Raw genomic sequence first — 21,113 nt, forward strand, 5'->3', positions numbered from 1 at the left:
CCCACCTACTCTTGGTCTGGCAGTGTTGGTATGTCATATTGTGGCATTACTTGAATGGAATGTTGGAGGCTGTTCATCATTCCATTCAAATATTTAGTTCATGCGCAAAGAAAATTTAAAGCCAGACAGATTGAGAGAAAAATGATAACGATTCAATGGTGGAGAAACAGAATCCTGAGCCATAAAATAATAAGCCCAATTCAAAAGTTTGAGCCAATTTAAGTTTGGGAATAATTTGTCCCAATTTCTGTGGGAGACAGTAGGACTATTAATGTGCATTCCATGCAACTGTAATTTTTTTTAGCTGTAACTACGTCTTAATTTTGCCACCAATTAGCTGGTAAGCTGTAGAGATCTGTAAAACTGTGAGTAAAATGCGTTGTTGAACGTAACAGATGACCAAGACATTTCAGGCTTTACTTTTACCTTGTAGTCACACGCAGCTTAAGGTGTAACACATTAAACTCATAGTTTGAGATGACATCATGGCTTAGACTTACTTATACCAAAGGTGCTAAAGGTTGCTGTCAATCAAGGGAGACGAGTTTTTCAAGTGATTTTGAGAAAGGTATCTTCGTGGATATTCAGCAGAAACAGCTTGAAGAACCTGTGTTACTGGAGAACTGTAAACTGATTGCATCAGTGGAAACAAAGCAAGAGGAAACATTCATCAATAGGCCAGAAAGAAGCTAAAAAAAAAAAAAATTCAGATGGTCAGATAAATGTAGGGTCTTTGAAGCACCCACAGCTATACCGCAAAATTAACCTTTAGGCACATTTCTAACATCCTCCACTTTATTTATGCCTACTGTAAATATAACTACACGAGGTAGACCGGCTTGCTACGTAAGATGACACTATAAAATAATTTACTAAACCGTAGGATGCCCATTCATGAGATACTGACACCTACAGCCACACCACTAAAACACCTGTTAATAATAAACTATGACATCCATAGGCTCAATTAACAAAAAATGTAAATGCGATAATAACTTCTATTCGAATATCCCAAAAAGACGAATGAACACGAATTAAATATCGTATTAGTAGATCCCCAATACCATCACCCATGCACTCAGCAAACTTGATACACTTCTTGTTCTCTGCTGAATCCTAACAATGTAACTGCTACTACGATTCGCTATTATAAAAAAGAAACAAAAGTAAACCAGAGGAATGTACACCTCGACTGGACACAGTAACTTAAGCTCGGGAATTGTCGTGTAAGTCTCCAGGCCAGATAATAATGTACATTATTATATTCGTGCTTTATAGCAAACAATAGTGCTTAAATTATACAAGGACATTGTAACCATAGCAAAATAAAGCCACTGCGTGAAAGCTTCAAGAAAAAACAAAACAACATACAATGAAATATATCAAAGAAATGAATCAATTGCATCTCGTGTGAGTGAAACGTGAAAGTGAGATGGGCGCATCTTTGAAGCGTCAGAAGTTCCCCTACGCCCCCTCCCAACAGCATTTGAGAGCTTGTTTCACAAGATGTGGGAGGGGGACTGGTAATTGTATAGAAACATGCTGAGGTACACCTCAAACGGAAAACTATTTATATGTGAACTCTTTAAACAATGACATCATTTTAATATAGGTGGAGGTTTATATAAATTGAAAAATCGGCTACAGTTCGTGTGATTCTTTATTTGTCTTTACAGAGCACCCCCTTGTATTCGTCTTTTGGTTTAGCCGTACTGAAACGGGTCACCTTTTTGTTACAAAATAAAACACTGAGACTGCTAACACGAAAGTTGCAGTTAGAGGTGAAATTCATCTTCTCAACTTATTTCTGATTTTATTTCCTTAGCTTACTGTAGAGAAGCTATGGATCAGTGTGTCAATGTGGAGAGAGAGCTGGAGAAAGTGCTCCAGCAATTCTCCAGCTATGGCCAGCACTGCGATAAAATTCTGGAGATAGAATACACCAGCAGCTTGAAACAGCAAATCTCGCAGACTGCAGGTCAGTTTCTGTGCTGTTTGTTTTGAATTCTTAATTCTGTTGTCGTGGAAGAAATATAGTCTTTTTACATGCGCTTAAAAATTAGAGATACATAACATACTTTAGCCCTGAGTATTATGTAAGGCCTAAATGTTTGCGTTACAGTAATAGACCCTATATTATTATTAAGACCCCATGTATCCTGACATTTTAGTCTGATGGCAGTAACTAGGAACAGGAGGAGTACAGTCTTCAGGTGGTTGTGCAGGCTGTAGGGTATAGTCAATTTGCTTCACTTGAGTCGGCAAGTTTTTCTTGTTCTGATAAGAACAGTGCTTTTAAAGTCTGGTTCATGATCTGTACGTTTTCTGCCTCATCTTGTAGGAATGCTGTCAATAAAACGCTTTGTCGGGCCCTCACATGACTGTGGATCGAATTAAATCTCCAATAGCTATACTTTATAATGACTATGGGAGCAGCGTCATGTTCATTTAATTCTGGCATGTGTGTTAAAGTACTCATGATTTTATTTAGCCTTCCTTCTATTAAAATGTGCATAGCTGGGTGACAAAGGTTTTACTGATCTACTTATAGCTAACTGGTGAAAACGACAGGTTACAATACTTTTGGGAAAGTATACCAAAGCCGTCGCGAGGGAGAAGGAGCAGACAGTACCTGAGGGACATCTTGCTACCGCCATCTAGTGTTGGCGGTGTGAGCGTGCAACCTCAAGGAACAACATTAGATCGGTAGAACCTGGTAAATGTATGCGGACCAGCCCAGCTAGCTGCAGTACAAATATCGGTCAACGAGACACCTCTGAAGAGGGCCCATGACGTAGCCACACCTCTACTAGAGTGCGCGGCCACCCTCCCAGGACGGGGCAGGCCGGCATTAGTATAGGCAGTCGAAACCATGTCCATAATCCAATGGGACAGTCAGTGCTTAGAGAGGGCTTGACCTCGGGTCCGTTCACCATGACAGACGAAGAGTTGGTCAGACTGACACAGCGCTGTCGTTCTGTCCTCATTGCCTGAACCTGGCAAAGGGAGTTTAATCTCCACTCCGATTCCTCGCAAAGGGAGGGGGATCGAAAGCCTTGTTCCACTGGCTGATTCGAGTGAAAAGCTGTAACCAGCTTGGGGAGGGAAGAAGGGTTCATGCGCAGTGATACCCTGTTTCCATTGTCCCAAATGCACATACTTCAGCTCTATGGTATCAGTGGGCTCAAATGGGGCCTTAGTGAGAGCCTCCAGTACCACGTCTAGACTCCATTCGGGGAGGACGTTCTTTATAGGAGGATGTAACCGCCGAGCACCCTTTAGAAAACGGGTCATCAGTATATGAGCACCCGGGATACTGAGTCAATGGGAACATGGCATAAAGATATGGCTGCTAGTTACACTTTCAACGTAGAGGGGAATTTACCTGCCTCTAACAGATCTTGCAGAAACTGTAGGGTAATAAACAGGATCATGGCCTCCTGCCATACACTGATTTTGAAAATATTTCCAATTGTAGTCTACAATGCTATTGTGGAAGAAGCCCTAGCATTCTGCAGTGTACCGACTTCTGCGTCTGAGAGCCCTAAGGTGACCAGACAGTCCCGTTCAGAGGCCAGACCCACAGCTGGAGTCTGCCCAGTTCTGGGTGCCTTTCGCCTGGCTGAGGAAATCCCTTTGCAGCGGGATCTCCCAGGGCTGGCCTCACAGGAGCTGGCAGAGGTTCGAAAACCAGATTCTCCTGGGCCATGTGGGGTGCACCAGGAGAACTGTTGCCAAATCTCTCCTGACCTTCTCGAGGAAGGCAGGGAGCAGTGGTATAGGCAGGAAAGCGTACAAAAACGCTTTGGGCCATTCGTGAGTAAGGGTGACGACGCCTAATGGACCTCCACAGCTGCGGAGAGAGAACCCCAGGGGGCAATGGGTCATCTCTGCTGTGGCAAAGAGGTTGAGCTGGGGTTTCCCGAAGCATTCCCGAATGCGCTGCACCACCTGAGGGTGCAGTCGCCATTCTGACGGGTGAGGACCCTCCCTTTAGAGGAGACCCACTGCCCAGTTCACCACTCCTGGGAGAGGTACTGCCCGGAGGGACAGGAAGTGTCTCTCTGCCCAGATGAGCAGCCGAAAGGCTATGCGATGTAACCAGGGGACTGAAGTCCTCCCTGGTGGTTCCCTGGTTCTCCCCAGGCCTTTTCAACCGGGCAGGCCACCCGGCGAAGTGGCTGTCGCTGCCCGGCTGAAAAAAAAAACCGATCCGCCCGTCTTGCTGATGCTACTGTGCCTTTAACAATAAGGATTGATTGCACTTCTAGCTGAATAGGTCAGTTGCACATTGCAGGGTGAAAAAAAAAATCTTGAACCCGACACTTTTGACACGACATTTAACCAATCAGAGAATTGAAGGAGTGGGTTTTTTGTGTTAAGCACTTCGAGAGGCTAAAACGTTAGACTGCTAAACAAAAAAAACAGCTTATTTTCAAAGCAAAAATAGTGATGATAAATGCAAGGTTTTTAAAATATAAGCCTGCGATCGGCACAATCCACCACCTTTAAGAAGAAAGACATCATTGGATTTCAGCGGAACACTTGTCAGCTGACATACAAATGCTTAAGTGCAGAGGTGCAGGATTATTATACTCCGGTTTCATGCAACAATTATGATGGTGACCAAACATGTGCAAGTACTGTTGTGTAAAAATGGAACAGTTAAAATGAACAGTTGCATTCAAAAAATGTAGAACAGCAAAAAACAAAAAGACATGCATTAACAAGTGAAAAGCTTACCTTCTTTTTTTTTTTTGTTTAGTTTTTTTGTGTGAATTCCAATAAATCTACGTTATCTTTCCCCAGTCAAATCGTAGAGTGCCTAAATAAGCATATTCATGTACCATAATAAAAAACAGTAATGAAAAAGATTGTAGAACATAAAAAAGCGCAATCGGATACAGTCAACGAAAGACAACACATTATTCAAATCCTTTGTCGTATTATATATTTAAGGTAAGGCAAGTTTATTTTTCTGTTAAAAGTGCTCCTGGCTATAATGTTCTGCCATCCGGCTGTACAGAATTCCTGGGTTCACGTACTCAACTACTGACACGTTGTCCATGCAGACAAGGTCATGCTTGTTGTCGAGCACAGGGAGGAAATGTTGGTGAACCGCTTTCAGCTCTAGCGTGCTTATGTGCAGGGATGTCCAGCGACCCGACCAGGATCCGCGGACTCCTCTGCCTGCCCAGACTGCCCTTCAATCAGAGTTAGGTTTGTCCGTCGTCACCACTTGATGATTGAAAATCACTCCCATTCTTGCGCCTTCACTCAGGTGAGGGGCTTGCCTCCACCAGCGTAGAGCTTCCCAACATAGGCAAGACTCAGAGAAATGCATAATACATGATATACAGTAAAAAAAACAGTGCATAATACATGATAGTAACATAATACATGAAATAGCACATTAAATACAGGGGAAAGTGCAAAATACATGCTAGTAATATAATATGTGAAATAGTAGCAGCAGATGTCAGGCTTAAAGAGCATGGAAAACAAGAGAGAACAGGTGGATCTTGAGAGTTGATTTAAAGTGAGCGACGGTGGGAGCATCATGCACCAAAGCTGGGAGAGAGTTCCAAAGAGTCGGAGCCATGAAGCTAAATGAGTGTTCTCCAAGTGTGGTGCACTTTTGCTTGGGGATACCAAGCAGGCCAGAGTCGGAGGGGGGGGTGATATGATCACATTTTTTACATCTGGATCGTGTGCAGCACATAGCTTGCAGTGGGTTGGCACAGCCTACAGACCTGGAGAAGGGAGAAAAGAGACAGAAAAGAAAAAAAAAAAAACACTTTAGGTTTGAAAGCAGGCTATGATCGCTACGCGATATAAGCTGTTGAAGATATATATTAACAAAATGCAGTTGCGTAGCATTAGCTCGGCCATCAGCTGCCAAGTTTATAATTCCGGGGGAAGTGGTAATTACACAACTGGAAGGTTAGTTTAATACTCACCCTACCTACCTGTTCGTGAAAGGCAAAAGAGACTCAGGTCTCCGTGCAGTGACTACTTAGTACTGCAGGAGGCGGAACAGAGGGTATCACTCCATGCCTATTGGCAGTTTTTATATAAAATGCTCAGCGAATGCCTGACAAGCAGGCATACCCCAAAAGTATTGTTTTGGCAGTCATCTTCGAATGGAAAGGGAGCACATGAAGATATCTAAAACAACATCTTCATTAAATATATATATATATATATATCTTCTCGTTTCCCTCTCGTAGATCGGGAATTATCAGGAACGCTTTCTCTTGTCCTGTCCCAGTGCTGTAAGAGGATAAAAGACACAGTACAGAAGCTGGCGTCAGACCATAAAGACATTCATAGCAGCGTCTCTCGAGTAGGAAAAGCCATTGACAAGGTAGGCTGGTTTGTATTCATGTGTTATTCAGAACAGCAGAAAGGGGGATGAGGCTATTAATAAATCGACGTCCAAGGTATTTTTTTTTAAGAGCTGTAGCCGGATTCTTTTTTTTCAGCAGCTGTCTGGATTCCTCTCCTTAAAACAACTAGGACTAATGCTACTTCTGTTAAGCAGTAAAGGATGAGGGTTTCAGTTTATAGCCTTAATGTTGGTTCAGTAAGAGCAAATAAACCGAGGTTTGTTGAAAATGTTCTGAATAACACAGATTGTAATTTATGTAGAAGTGTCTTTAAAGTTTCAGGCCACTGGATGGCACACAAAGGGAGACTTGGGGTTTGATATAGAAAACTTGCCTTAAGCTAGGTCTGCCGGTCTCCTGGAACTAGGTTTCAAGCCACTGTTCCTGAAAAAGTGGCTTCATGTTCGCTCAGCTTTAGAACAGGAGAAGATGATAAAATACAAGTCCATTATCCATTGAGGGCATCTTTGAATCTCTGCTCAATATGTGCAGCTTCTCCCTTATAATCAGTGTTAACATTTGCAAGTGTGATGCTACTATACTTATATGAAGGGCATATTTCCAGCTATCAAGTGACATCATTTTTTTTTTTTTTTTTAAGCCAACCATGGGCCAAAAAAAGGTTTTATTTACCCTCATCCTTTGTCATAGATTTGCTAAAAAAAAAAAAAAAGTAGGAGCTGTCTGTAGGAGCTACAGTATTTGACTGGGATGATGATGTCACAGTTGCTTGAACACTCACTGGAGCTAAACTATGGTCTTAATTTTAGCGATTTAATAGGCTTCTTGGACAGTATCTGTTCCGTTTATTTTTGTCCTGTCTGGTGTTCGTAAAACAACCATTTTCTTCTTTAGTGTGTCTCTTTGGTTATGCCACTCACAGTGACCTTGCGTCACACTATATTTGTTATTATTGGACAGCATACATTCCTTCAGGCATAGCTGAATTTACAGCATAACGGTATCTATATTAGCGAGGGACTACTGTAGGGTGGTAAACTATTACCTCATGGGGCAAAAGTCTCCTGCAGTTATTTTTGGGATGTTGCCAGAAGAAACGTCAGGTTTATTACTTGAGTAAAGAGTTCAGGTTAGGAGGAAAGTTTGTGATGTGTATTTACATAAACAATCACTAGCTATCGTATGGTAATTTCCCCCCTGTTGCACGTTTCAGAATTTCGATTCCGATGTCAGCAGCATTGGCATAGAAGGATGCTGGCAGTCTGAAAACCAGCGACTTCTCAGTGAGGTCATGGTGGAGCACTTTTTCAGACAAGGCATGCTGGATGTGGCAGAGGAATTGTGTCAGGTGAGCTACGAACATGTTCTGGTTGTCTTAATACCACATTTTTAAACATGTCAAATATTTGGCAACGCTTCTGTGAGGATTGGTATTTATCACAAATTGTTTGTCACTGGAATTCAGTCTTACTTAATTGAAATCCTAATACTTGCAGTAAAGTGATACCAAATATATGTAAAACAGTACTTCACAGTTTATAATGTTCTTTTTCAGTAATCAACAAAGCCATTGAAATAGAAGGCAATTTGCACGTGTCTCTGGTAGAGTAGCCTATTTAAAAAATGGTATGCCTGAAGGGCACTGCATTCTGGGACCTGTAGTTCCATAACAGACTTGCACTGCAAGTGTAAAGAAACTACAAATGCATACAGCCTTTGTGGAAAAACAGTTGACTGAAGGTTATATGTTTCATAAATAGACCTTGCATGAAATATATTTGCAAGAGTTCATATCAGCGGGGAATGCGTTTGACTACTGGGTGTACTGGGTGTTTTCCAAATTGAAAAAATATGAATTACTTGAGAGATTTAAATTTAATTTGTAAAGATACACATAGCAAAGTTTACACAGCTTCAGTTTGCATGCTATCAGGCTTTCTGTACTTCGTTGGTTCTCAGTGTCTCAATGGTAAATTGTTAATATACTGCATGCAGTAGGTAGAAAATGGATCATAGAAATAACAGGACAGCTAATTGTACTCTGCCTGGGAATTGCCAGAAACTCAATAAAAAAACTAAAACAAAAAATGTGCATTTGACTCCACTCACTTGCCATGCGTGTTTGTGACTGTTGAATAAGTGACTGGATTCTTCATCCTTAGGATTTATCTGCGCCATCTTAGTCTCCCTCAACCTAAACTACCAATGTAGTTTGTAGAGAGTTGGGATACTGTATATTTCAATAGCAAGGCGATTAATAAGGAATACAGTACTATCATTTCTTTATTTGCATTAGTGTCGTATCGGTACAGTTTAAAATATGTATTTTTGGACAATTTTTTATGTTTTTAATTTTTCAGTAGCGTCTGTCCACTTGGAAAGGGAGCTGACAAGAGACTGACAAAGGAAGATTTACAGAAAACAGTTATAAAAACTGTAAGAGCCTAGTACTAGCAGCGGCTAACAACATCGAGAGTAGCAACTTCCTGGACTACATTATTATTAAGGCAGGTCTAGCTGCGAAAAATACATTGTTGGATTTTTTCAGGTGGCAAATAAGGAAAGCCATACATGCAGTATTTATTGAAAGTACTCATGACATCAAGGTAATGTTGCATTTTGCTCACCCAAAATACATTTTGTCGGTGTCTAAATTGGAGAGTAAATTACTCGGTGACCCAAAAACTTATCTGGGGCACTGCGTTCAGCTTCATATTCCAGTTGATCTTTTTTTTTTTGCCCTGTAAATGTAATTATTGCTTTCATACTGAAAGTATATTAGAGTGAAATCTGCCACGTCGGAGACAAAGTCAGTAATAAATTTGTTTTTGTCGCTTGCATGATGTGATTGCAGACAAGTGGCACAGGAAATGATAAGGTACCAGGAAGTAGTGCAGTACTTAGTGTGCATCCCCAGCATAAAAGAAAAGAAAGATGTGAAAACCTTACCATGTATAGAGATCTGTGGTAATGGTGCCGAGGCTTATAAAAGTCTTTGTCCCCGATCCCTTCAATGACGAGACACATTTAGCAAATTAATTTTTATCTGTAAAAACACTGTAATCACAGAGGAGCTTGCTCTGTTTTTAATTCAGCCAGTTTTGTAACCATTTGCTTATATCTTCATTTTCAGGAAGCTGGACTGTGCATAGACCCAAGTCAGAAGGAACCCTTTGTAGAATTAAACAGAATACTAGAAGCACTTAGAATGAGAGACTTAAGACCTGCATTAGAGTAAGCCTTATTGGTTACGTGTACATTCTATTCATGCTGAAAAATGATTCTGAATAGTAAATAAGACTGGAACTTTATTTTTTTTAGCTTTGTAGGATATTGAATGGAAAATATTAAGATAACATCAGTTTGAAAAATAGCTCTTTTATTGCACTGCTTTGCACTCCTCAAACCTTTCCTGTGATTTGCTTCTCAGAATATTATTATTTAAACAGTCAAGTAAAATAATAAGGCAGAGCAATGCACTCTTGTTTCTTTTAATCACTCAGTGAGTTGTAAAATGGATTTATATGGTTGGATGGTACATTAAACGTATGCACAGTAAAGGGAGATTTTAAGGCACACTCCTCATAGAACAATGACAAATTTGAGGTGGTGACACCAAATGAGAAACTAATTATTCCTACAAATCTTAGTCATTTTGCACATTCATTAGCTACATAGGTCTCAAATGTGAAGTTTTAAAAGAAATGGAACAACACGCCTGCATTTTAATTTTAAATTAAGCTTACATGATATCTGGTGCTATCTGTTTACACTTTGTGACAGAGCATTGACTCCGCACATGGGGGTGTACGGATGTGTGTGTGTTCGGTGGCTGGCGACCATCTTGGTGAAGGGACAGCCTATGACCAAGATGGCCACCATTTCTACAGCCACATTGTTTGATTGTTAGATTGGCTGATTCATTGGTTGATTGAGAGTGAATGGATACGCATGGAATGTGGTGATTGGATGATTGATTAAATTAATCAAGCCCTTGGCCACTTGGTTTAAAAGAGAACCAAAGAGGTTTATTTGTGGAGAGTGTGTGCAGGAGAGAGTGCAAAGTGGAGAGAAAAACAAGATAAAAAGAGAGAAAGTGAAGCAAGAAAGAGGGCACCGGAAAGCCATGGGTTTTGGGTGTGAAAGCTTGGGTGTGATATTGTTTTATTTGTAGAGTTTTGTTCAAACCTTTGTTTTGTTTCTGGGTTTCATAAGCTGCAGTTCTGTGTCTGGGTCTCATATTTCAGAGAGCGCAGATCTGCCTTGCCCAGGACTCTATGCCATGCCACACACTTGTACTCCCTGGCTAATTTCACCTCAGCAGTGTTTTCTGGGTCACCTGCTGTTACTGGCTGTTGTCAGTCAATAGCGGAAGCAGCTGTTTGGGTATTGACAGGAAAGAAGCTAGTGAGGGGATGGGGACAATTTCACTCTCCAGGGAAGAAGTACAAGACAGTCAAGAAGTATGACTTCCAAACTGAGTTTTACATACAGTAGTAACAGATATCAAGTTTTGAAATGAAAATACATGTGTGCTGTAACATGTTTCTTTCAAAACTGCACATATGAAACCTGTATAATGAGTGCGTGCCTGATGGAGAAATTGTATGGCTTCAGTTACTTTAATAAAAACAATTGCATGAAGTATGACATTAGTAGATACTACACATATTTACTACATGTACAAATGAGGTGCATGTCAAAAATAATATATTCTATGACTTCATATAGCAGTAGTCTGCAGCTTGATCCTTTATGTGTATTGTTACAGGTGGGCATCGGTGAATCGGGAAATGCTTATGGCTCAGAACAGTGCCTTAGAATTCAAGCTGCACAGATTGTATTTTATCAGCCTGCTAATGGGGGGTCCAGCCAATCAGAAAGAAGCATTACAGTATGCAAAAAACTTTCAACCTTTTACAGAAAACCACCAAAAAGGTATGTTTTATTTTTGTAAGTATAAATGGAAAGTAAGAAGTGAAGGGTGTTGTAGTGTGTTGAGTTCTGTTAAGGTACACGGTGCACACTCAAATCTGATTGCCTTCTGTTTTCCAGATATCCAGGTGTTAATGGGAAGCCTCGTGTACCTACGGCAGGGGATTGAGAACTCTCCGTATGTTCACCTGCTGGATTCCAATCAGTGGGCCGATATCTGTGACATTTTTACCAGAGATGCCTGTGCTCTCCTAGGCCTTTCTGTTGAATCGCCTCTCAGTGTTAGGTGGGGAGATTTTCAGTCAAGTTCACCTTTGGCAGGACACTTTCACTGCAGCCGTGTTTCCACAACAGGCTTGCTTGCCTGGATCGCTTTTCAAAAGAGCTTAGGTCACGTTTGATTTGTATTCGATTTTATTTCCCCCAGATATTTTAACTGTTTACCATCGCTCTGAACATGTGTGGCTGATTGTTTAAGGAGGCTGTGTGGTCCAGTGGTTAAAGAAAAGGGCTCTGGTTAACCTCTTTGTGCTCTTTCTTTTGGGTGAGATGTTGTAAGTGACTCTGCAGCTGGTGCATAGTTCACACACCCTAGTGTAGTGCCTAGTCTCTGTAAGTCGCCTTGGATAAAGGCATATGCTAAATGACAGATTAATCATATTTGGAACTGATTTAAGGGATACAACACTAATTAGCAAAAAAAAACATTTACCCTATTTCACTTGAAGGTCTGCCCAGTAATTGTCTGGCATGAGGCAATTCAGGCTTGAAGCTTTTACTAACAGGTTTCTGCCCTTTTCTCTTTAGTTTTTCAGCTGGCTGTATAGCACTGCCAGCTCTTATAAACATTAAAGCAGTCATCGAACAGAGACAGTGCACTGGAGTGTGGAACCAGAAGGACGAATTGCCTGTGAGTATACGCTGTGTAATCTGTATACATTATATCATCTATATAAGCATTATAGAATACAGGTAGAGAATGTTGGGAACACATCTCCTGTTCAGATAAACACGTAGATCTTAATAGAGTAACTTAAACATACCTTTAAATGTACAACTAGCAAAACTGTGTTTCAGGTAACCTGTGCTGATTTGTGATTTATTGCAACATTTTAGGAACTAAACAGGATCTTTTCATTGTGTAATTCTCACTGTACTATTTTAGCCTTTGTCACATTGGAATCCTGCACATTCATGTATTTATAAATCTTTTGAGAAATCAACCAATCACATTAAGGGTTCCCGTGCATCATGTCCTATGTACAGATGTCATCCCTATGCATAGAACATACGTCTCAATGCAAAAGTACAAAAGCAGTTATGATTGAAGTAGTCCCTAGCTACAGTGTCCGTTTGTGATTAATTTAGACAGTCCTTCCTCCTAAACTCTTATATGATAATAATTCCCGGTTTCCACTGCTTGGTGCTCCCGGCTATGGCTGCTCACGGCAGCAAAGCAGGGTGTTTCCAGGGCTCGCCCAAGCGGCTGAGCGTGGCTATCTGGTTAAGTGTTGTGTCTCATACTCAGCACTGCAGGTAAGGTTTTGGGTCTGGGAGTAACTTTGCCTCTAATTTTAACACTGAGAGAGTAAAATGTATTTTCAGGGGGGGGGTAAAGTGGAACATTACCTTGAAGTCCTGAATATTCTCGATAAATACAGCACAATCTTTAATGGTAATGAGGTAGGTATTAAAACAGAGCCTTCCATTTTAACTGCAATGTTACTTTGAACTAGAGTCCTGTACAGGCTCGATTTTTACGACCTGCTTCCGACCCAGACCTGCAACCCGCTGCAGCACTGTCTTCTTACCCGCGACCCGACCCGCTTTAATAAGATCTGCAACCCGACCTGAACCTGCAAGTGCTTGTCCTTTACCTACTGCCTGCGTCGACTGATTCTCTCACATTCACACACAGATAAATCTACCATTCTCCACAGATTGAGTTTATACAACAAGATGTACAGCGTGGTAGCTTTCTCTAATGGTCTGCATATATTTTAACACTGTAACATATTAACTAACTCTACTATAACAATACCTGTCTATTCCATTCGTGCCACCAGTTGAAAGGGAGCTAAACCTGTTCTTTCACAGATGTCCCGGTTTTGTGGCTGTCGTGCACAAAAATATATGACAGGTTTTACAAGCAAAGAATCCAGTCACATGTTCATTATTTTCATTCGCTTGGATTCCAAAATAATTCCACACTTCTGATTTACCTCTTGCACTATTATCCACTACATGATATAAACCCTGCACTATCGTTTGTGTCAGCTCGTCCATAGACATTGTTAATATCACCAGGCAGACGTGATAAAAGGATCTTGCATCGGATTAAACAAGCGGCAAAACAAACCAAGAACACTGCTTAGGGTCAGCTGACTCCTCCCTACTGGCCTGCTTTGGTGCAGGAAATACATTGACCTTCTAATGTGTTATTTATATATATATATAGTACGCTGAAAGGATAGAAAGTTGGCAATTCAAATTCAGACCCAAGCCTGATACAAAAATGTAATTTTTTTGACCCGCGCCTGAACCGCGAAAAGGTTCACCGAACCTGACCTGATGCGGGACTCTACTTTGAACTGCTGTAAAACCACGTGCGTGTTCTAGAAGGTTCTTTATCGGCTCAGCACATTATTTTTATGTATTTGTTTTTGAGGTATCACTCTGACTCTGGAAATTAATTGTTACTTATATTTTAACGTGGAATTCTTGTTTTTCTTGTGTACAGTTTCCTAGTAACTGCAGACATTTTGAGACTGGGAGATGTAGTTATTAGTGGAAGTTTGAGGGGTGGAGACAAGCCGTGCAGCAAAATTACTGCGCGTGTTTTATCACATTAAATTTAAATTGAGTGCGTATTTTTGGATTTTTTAATGAGTACAAATGGCAGGTTCACAGCTTATATGTAGATATGCAGCGCATACTCGATGCAGCCAAACTGGCTACAAAGGAAGTGCATCATCACCAGGGGGTGTGTCTAAAGAAGAAACTGACAGGGAAATCGCTACCACTGTAGCTAAAGCATGCATAAGACATTTTCTTTTATTGTTTTTCTTTGAAGTTTTATTCTGTTTACTGAAAACAGAGAACTTTGTTAAACCGAACAATGTTCATCCTGCTTCGGCACGCAAGACAAACTCTTCACCGGATTACTTTTTATTTGTAATGACCTTGTGGTTCATTTTATTAGTTACAGCCGGTTTCTTTCAAACAAATCACAATACTATCCCACAATCCCCCAGTGACCTTTGACGCATGGCAAGAATTTCCGAGGTTGGCCAGGTTTGTTAAAAAGCAGTGAAACGCTCTTTTAATTTCGGCGGCTAGTTGCGGGCAGCTGAAGCTTGTAGCACCAGGCAGTGGAAATGAGGTATAAGAAACACATGACCCATTATCTTTTAGTAAAAATTGTAACCTCAATTTCAGAGTGTGAAGCTGTACATAGTCATTTTATAATTTACTGAGAACCTGCAGTTATATTTTATTGTAAGTGTGAACATTCAGACTGGTAAAGGAACACAGAACATTAGATGTTGCAGTATGTTTACAATGACACATGGGGGCGCAGTTCTATTAAGTTTAACTTATGGCAAAGGCCTCTCCTAAAGCCAGTCAACCATCCAATAAAGTCCTGGCCTAAAATGATTTGTCACCAAACTCTGTGCGTAACATAATGTGGTTATTAGCTTTAGGCAAGGGTGGTGTGGTGGAAACACACATCTGCAAGCACTTCAGATATATGCAGTATATTTTTACATATGGTTTGGCTTTTTTATAAAAATTGCTGTGAATGTAGGTCATAATAATCAGATATTTCTTAATACTGACACCTCGTTGATTGACTTAATGGAGGCTTTTAGCATGTTTAATTTAAGAAAGGCCTGTATGTTTTTAAGAAACCTATTAGAGTCCAGAGACTGTAAGGTACTGCAGGAATGTGACCTGTGAAGCAAAGTGGATAAGTAAATATTGTGGAGTATCACTTTCTTAATAAACTCCAGTGTGGAGTTTAAATTAAAATTAAAACTTCGGTTATAAAATAGTCCCTAATCCCACAATATTATTTTGGAATATCAAATGTAGCGGTATTTATTGGTGTGTGGGATGCAGTATTTATGTGTGTCATTCTTTTGTTCAAACAGATTGAAGTTGACCTTGGTCAAAAGTGTTGGTACCACTCTGTGTTTGCCTGTCCTATTCTTCGGCAACAAACAACAGACAACAACCCCCCTATGAAACTCTTGTGTGGCCATATTATTTCCAGAGATGCTTTAAATAAAATGATGAGTGGAAGCAAGTAAGTACCCTTTTCATATCTGATTGCATGCCTATCTATTCTGACACATCCAGAGTTGTGTTGAACGGTACAGGCATTTAATAACTGCATACATTGGTTTAATAAAAAGCCTAGACGGTTAGTTTGCCATTTGAGAATCGGAATTATACACATGCAGAGTTAACAGCTACTGAAAATATATACCCCACAATATTTAGACTTGCTGAATCCCAATTTACATGCACCACACTTACCACTACATCAATGGCAGTTCCTCTTTTTGATCTTGGGGCCCTATTTTTAAAGACTGTTTAAAGGCACAGTTAAAGAAATAAACACATTTAATTGGTATGAAACTACTTGAATAATATTTCAAATGCACCTTCCTGTAACTAAGTTGTTTATTGCTAGTTCTATACTCTGTATGTTTGCATGCAAGACACATCAGTATCTCAAGTGAACTGTATTATTCCATGTTTACATGCAGACAGAAAACTACACACTGAGCATGTGCAGTGACAGAATTATATTTAGTTTAAGTAAGACTAGTTTAACAGGAATAATGTATTGATTTGTACTTAATGTATACATTCTAGTACACACGTGATCTCGGCGTGGTTACAACATTCTTTCCAATAAACTGGCAACTGCTTCTTCATAACCACCTACTGCTGAACAGAGTTGGCAGTAGATCAAAATAGAAAGCACGGCAGACTTCAGTCTAGCACTATGAATAGGGTGTTGTTCATAGAAGTTAGAAGGGAGTTGAAAAAATCTCTCCAGTAATCTTTGTTTTTCTTTTTTGTACTGAAGCATCAACCCATCAGACCACTTTTTGGTAATTCTTTAAAAACATTTAAGCCCAACATAAACATTTCTTTCAAACTGAGCTGTTGCCTAACGGCGAACAAGTAGAGTACATGATGGCTGCAATAAACATGCTTCAGTTCTTTAAATTAAAAACTGCAATTTAACGTTTTAAACTTCACTTGTCTCTTATATAAATACCCTAAGAGTAAGGAACCAGGTTAACAAATGCAGTGAAAGGTTTTCTAAATCCTTGGGTCGATGGTCTCCCTTATGAACAGGGATAGAGAACGGCAAGTTTTGGAATACAGTGTTTACATGAACAAATATTTTGAACAAATAAATTGTAATTAAGCCCAGGTCTGCTAGCCTGCATGTCAATGTACTGACTTACAGTCTTGTTACTGCTCTGTGAAACATTTTTTTTGCCTAGTTCTGGCTTTAAAAAAATAACTGAATGCTATTTTTATTTTGTCAGCTCGTCCTGTTCTAACAAAAGCTTGTGCTCTTCAAACATATTGTAAACAATTAACACACAAAGTTTTCCAGCAGTTAGATTTTTTTTTTAAATCACCATCCATTGCTGTTGCCTCTGCAGTAGGGTCCACTGAGTTTAAAACAAAGAACAGTCTGGTGTGCAGTGAAATTCCTAAAGCCTTGTTGTGATAACAGCCCAGAGTTTTTATCTAACTTTTTAATGGGTGCTTCCTTTTTATAAAAAAAAAAAAAAAAACATATATAACTTATCATACTAAGACGAATATGGCGTAGTGTCTTGCTGATGATTGGTAACGTGTTTCCTGATAGCTAAGGCCTGTGGGAATGTTTCTCTCATGGTATGATTTTATGGGTTCTAGGTTGAAATGCCCATATTGTCCAATGGAGCAGGTTCCGGCAGATGCAAAGCAAATATACTTCTGAAGTGGCCTAGATCAACCCTCGCCAGTCAAACCTGCACGATTGGCCATTCACTTTGAACAAGCTAAACAAAAATCTGCTTCATGGAGACTGAAAGTGTCGGCAGAAGTAATTCAGTCCTATGGGAAGATTTGCCAATATTTAGTAACATTGACAAGGTGTTCTGAAGCAAGAGGTAATATTAGTGGCAATAGATAGGGCTGTGTTTTTTTTTTCCCCACAGTAAAATAATGGCTGCTTTCGCTGCATTTTACAGTATAAAAATAGGTTTTTCAAGATATTTCACGATTTTAAATATAATATTTAATTAGTGTACAATAAAATGTTACTAAATATTTAAATCGTTATCTGGAAAACAGTAAATGCTAAATTGTAGAATAATTCTTTTTTTGAATGTCTACCTTTAAAGACAATTCTGTTTTAATCATCAGTGAATTATCAAACAAAATAAAAACATAAACGTAAAAACAACAACAAATGTCCCCTTAACGTGAAATCTCTGCTGGTTGCACTGGACAGAGTAGTCTTTCTGTAGCAGAAATATTTCTCATATTTAATGCAGCTGGTGTCTTTTTCATTGAAGACATTTAAAAAAAAAATCGTGCAACTGTATGAAGTGTGTTCAATCATTTACCCGAAGCAAACTAAACTGGCTGTCAGCTTCCTAAATGCAGTGTAGCAGGTAGTGTGTTAATAAGGCAAACTTTATTATTAAGTGGTACAAAATACATATATGTATAACATTATTACATGGCAATGGGTAAATTTCATGGAAATCTTTGATAACTGTGAAAAAAATGCAGCCTTAACAATAGGGCTTTATCCTTGATCTGCATGTTCTGATCAAGCTAATACACCAGCGCTCCCTATGAAAGGCAATTGCTTATTTGTATTTTAAGCTAAATAAAAATTGTTTGGATTTTACATTATGGAGGGAATGTTACCACCCAAACAAACTTATTTTTTTTCTCTTGTATAATCACTGTCCCATCATACTGATCAATTGTAGGTCATCCTTTGAGGATTAGTGCGGAATGGTTTTTTTTGTGTGTGTATATAGCAGTATTTGGAAAACTATAATGGATACATATCAAATACTGCTGCAGTCTGCAGAACTAATTTTTTTTTTTTTTTGGTGATTCGAGCAAGCTGTGAAATATTATCACTTTTTTTTTTCTCCCGTTCTTTAAAAATACATAATTATATATATTAAAACAAAATGTACAGAACTGTTAATATTGGAGCCTTTGGAGCTTTAATATTTAAATGTATTGCTAATTTGTATGGCTGTATGCAGCTTATATGCTCTGACTGGAGAATAGTGGCACATAAGGTTTCTTTGCTCTGATAATTAAATAATGTTAACTGTGTAATGCCATCTCTTATTAAAGATATACTTTTGAAAAATGTGAAGATTTAACTTGAATTTTTCATTGAATTGCAATCTTTGGTTTAGGAGATGAACAATGATGCTGAACATGTATATAGAAACATGTTATGGAAACATGTATATAGAAACAGAGAACACCCCGTTTGCAAACTCCTGTGTCATAAAAACACTATTGCTTCACTGTGCTGTTTACAAGCTCCAAACCGTGTGCTGCATTCTCCCACAGTTTGACGACCTGTGTACTCGATCAGAAGCCGAGCACTGTTATAATAATAGTTGCATTATTTCTAATCACATAATCTAGAATTGTTAAAAGCACAATTTTAATAACTTGTTTATAATCGGTTAGAACTGATACCTAAACTAAAGTGTTAAAGTGTTACCCAGTATTCTATATGCAGCAACAATGGAGGAAATACAGGGTGATGTTATTGTTTTCCGGTGACTCTTTCTGGTTATTTATGCGCTTGGCTTGGTGTTTGTCATTAAGTAAGTAATTTCAACTTCTAGACTTATTTGTCTGTAGTTGACAAACCGACGACTGGAAGACCCAAAAAGCTGTCTAAAAAGAGTGATCAATACTTGAAGCTAATATCCTTAAGGAATTGAAAGAAGACAAGTGTTGAATTGACAACAGAACTGGCAGAAGGCTGTTGTTGCCCATCAAATTAACAGAACGAAGGTCACTTTTGAATTCAAGACATAAAGGATGTTTGCAGTAGGAATACATCTGTTAAGAAGGGAACAAGACTAAAAGGCTAAAATATGCATAAGAACACAGACACTGGACTATGGAACAGTGGTCAAAGGTGCTTTGGACTGTTGATGGCTGGACCCAGGGTTGCCAGATTTCTGCAGTTTATAGCTTATTATTAACCCGTAATCCTATGTTTAAAAAAAAAAAAAAGCTTTGGTAAGAAACGATACCTGGTATAAATTTGATAAAAATTACAAGCCCCAGTACAGCTCATCCAGGAGTCACTATCAGCAAATTCGTATGGAAGCTCTGAAGGGACAAATCAACATTCATACCAGACCAGCAACCGAATTACAGCGTGATCCCTTTATTGAAATACTAATACTGTATCCCAAACAATATTGCAAACATGGAAACAGTTCAAGCTTTTAAAGTTATACCATTAATCTAATTACATTATCAACCCGCGACTCCTTAGTATTTCCTGTGGCTGTATTTGTGAAGTAGCCCAATTCCACGGGAAAACCGTAGACCTGGCAACACTGGCTGGGCCTCACACAGCGTTCGTTTGCCTCTTTAAAAAGGTAAGCCCGACTGTGACACAAATACAATGATTCTGCTAGTAAATCTCCCTCCTGACCTGTGAGGGCGCTAAGAAACAAGAACAGAGTTCTCTGGACGGGCTGGCCCGACGGTTCTTCAGCCTTGCAATTTATGACGTCACAGAAACCCTAGATAGAATTATTTTCCTGTAACTCACTGAAGCCCATCTATTTCTCTCTCTCTCTCTCTCTCTCTCTCTCTCTCTCTCTCTGTATATATGTATGTATGAACATAATTTATAGCTTTCATTTAACAGCTTGTAATCAAATAAAATATCAAAATGATATCGCAAAAGTCTAAGTCTATGGAAAACTACAACATGGTATGCTATTCAGTATGTTAAAGTAACATTCAGCAGGTTTTATTCGACTTTATGAAGGAACATATGTTTATTCTATAAGGTAAGGCAAAACTTTAGGCCATAGCTGTAAGCTACAGTGACCTCTTAAAGATGTTAAATAAATGAATACAGTAAGAACAGCTCAAGCCAAACGTTAGTGTTAATTAGATGCTGTGACACTGGGGTCATTAATGTTACTATTTTGGTCCTGCTGCATAATAAAATGGATTCTATTGTCCGATTTCAAAAGGCCTGTGCTTATTAAACATCTACAAAAGGTGTTGGGGATGTGAAATAAATACAAGGATCACATAGGTTACTGTGCTTACATTATGCAGTAGAGCACTGTACTATTTGGAGGAGCTGTTTTTAAGTATCTTTCCCAAAATTAAGTTTAGAAACCATCCTGATTTTATAGTGAAGTACATGGAAGTTTTTCTAAAAGTCAATACTGCTGCCACAACAGGTATAGTTTTCATTCTGTGAGTCTGAACTGATGGTGAAGTAAACGTTTATTTTGTTCAACACTCAATCTGATCAAAAGAGTGTTATCTGATCTGTTCTTCACTACATTGGGCTACATTCAAATTTTTTTTTTTTTCTACAAATTAAATTCATACAACATGTGAATATTTTATTACACAGAATAATAAACTCAATGCCAAAGGAGCTGTTTATCCCACCTGCTTTAAACATTTAGTTCAATCAGTGCAGCATTGTAGAATATCCTGCTTTTAACATTTTGTTAACAAATAAATACTTGTTTTGGATCTAAGAGTTTTATA

The 21,113-nt window shown here is 39.1% G+C and overlaps 1 protein-coding gene across 1 annotated transcript; it reads left to right on the top strand.

Moving 5' to 3' along the window:
• The first annotated feature begins 1,760 nt into the window (after positions 1-1,760).
• LOC121325772 (E3 ubiquitin-protein ligase RMND5A-like) lies at positions 1,761-17,590 on the top strand. The gene is made up of 9 exons (XM_041268772.1): positions 1,761-1,978; positions 6,231-6,367; positions 7,564-7,698; positions 9,484-9,584; positions 11,122-11,288; positions 11,406-11,571; positions 12,093-12,195; positions 15,440-15,594; positions 17,238-17,590. Exons 1-9 carry the CDS (start codon positions 1,843-1,845, stop codon positions 17,299-17,301), a joined length of 1,164 nt encoding a protein of 387 aa, XP_041124706.1. The 5' UTR covers positions 1,761-1,842; the 3' UTR covers positions 17,302-17,590.
• Positions 17,591-21,113: the final 3,523 nt, after the last annotated feature.

Source organism: Polyodon spathula, chromosome 1 (assembly GCF_017654505.1).
Source record: "Polyodon spathula isolate WHYD16114869_AA chromosome 1, ASM1765450v1, whole genome shotgun sequence".
Lineage (NCBI taxonomy): Eukaryota > Metazoa > Chordata > Actinopteri > Acipenseriformes > Polyodontidae > Polyodon > Polyodon spathula.

What these genes read in the sequence shown, in the direction of transcription:
- LOC121325772 (XM_041268772.1), top strand. Translation starts at nt 1,843, where the DNA reads ATGGATCAGTGTGTCAATGTGGAGAGAGAGCTGGAGAAAGTGCTCCAG. An exon ending in GCAAATCTCGCAGACTGCAG is followed by an intron (nt 1,979 to 6,230) that starts GTCAGTTTCTGT and finishes TCCCTCTCGTAG; the next exon opens with ATCGGGAATTATCAGGAACG. An exon ending in TGGCAGAGGAATTGTGTCAG is followed by an intron (nt 7,699 to 9,483) that starts GTGAGCTACGAA and finishes CTTCATTTTCAG; the next exon opens with GAAGCTGGACTGTGCATAGA.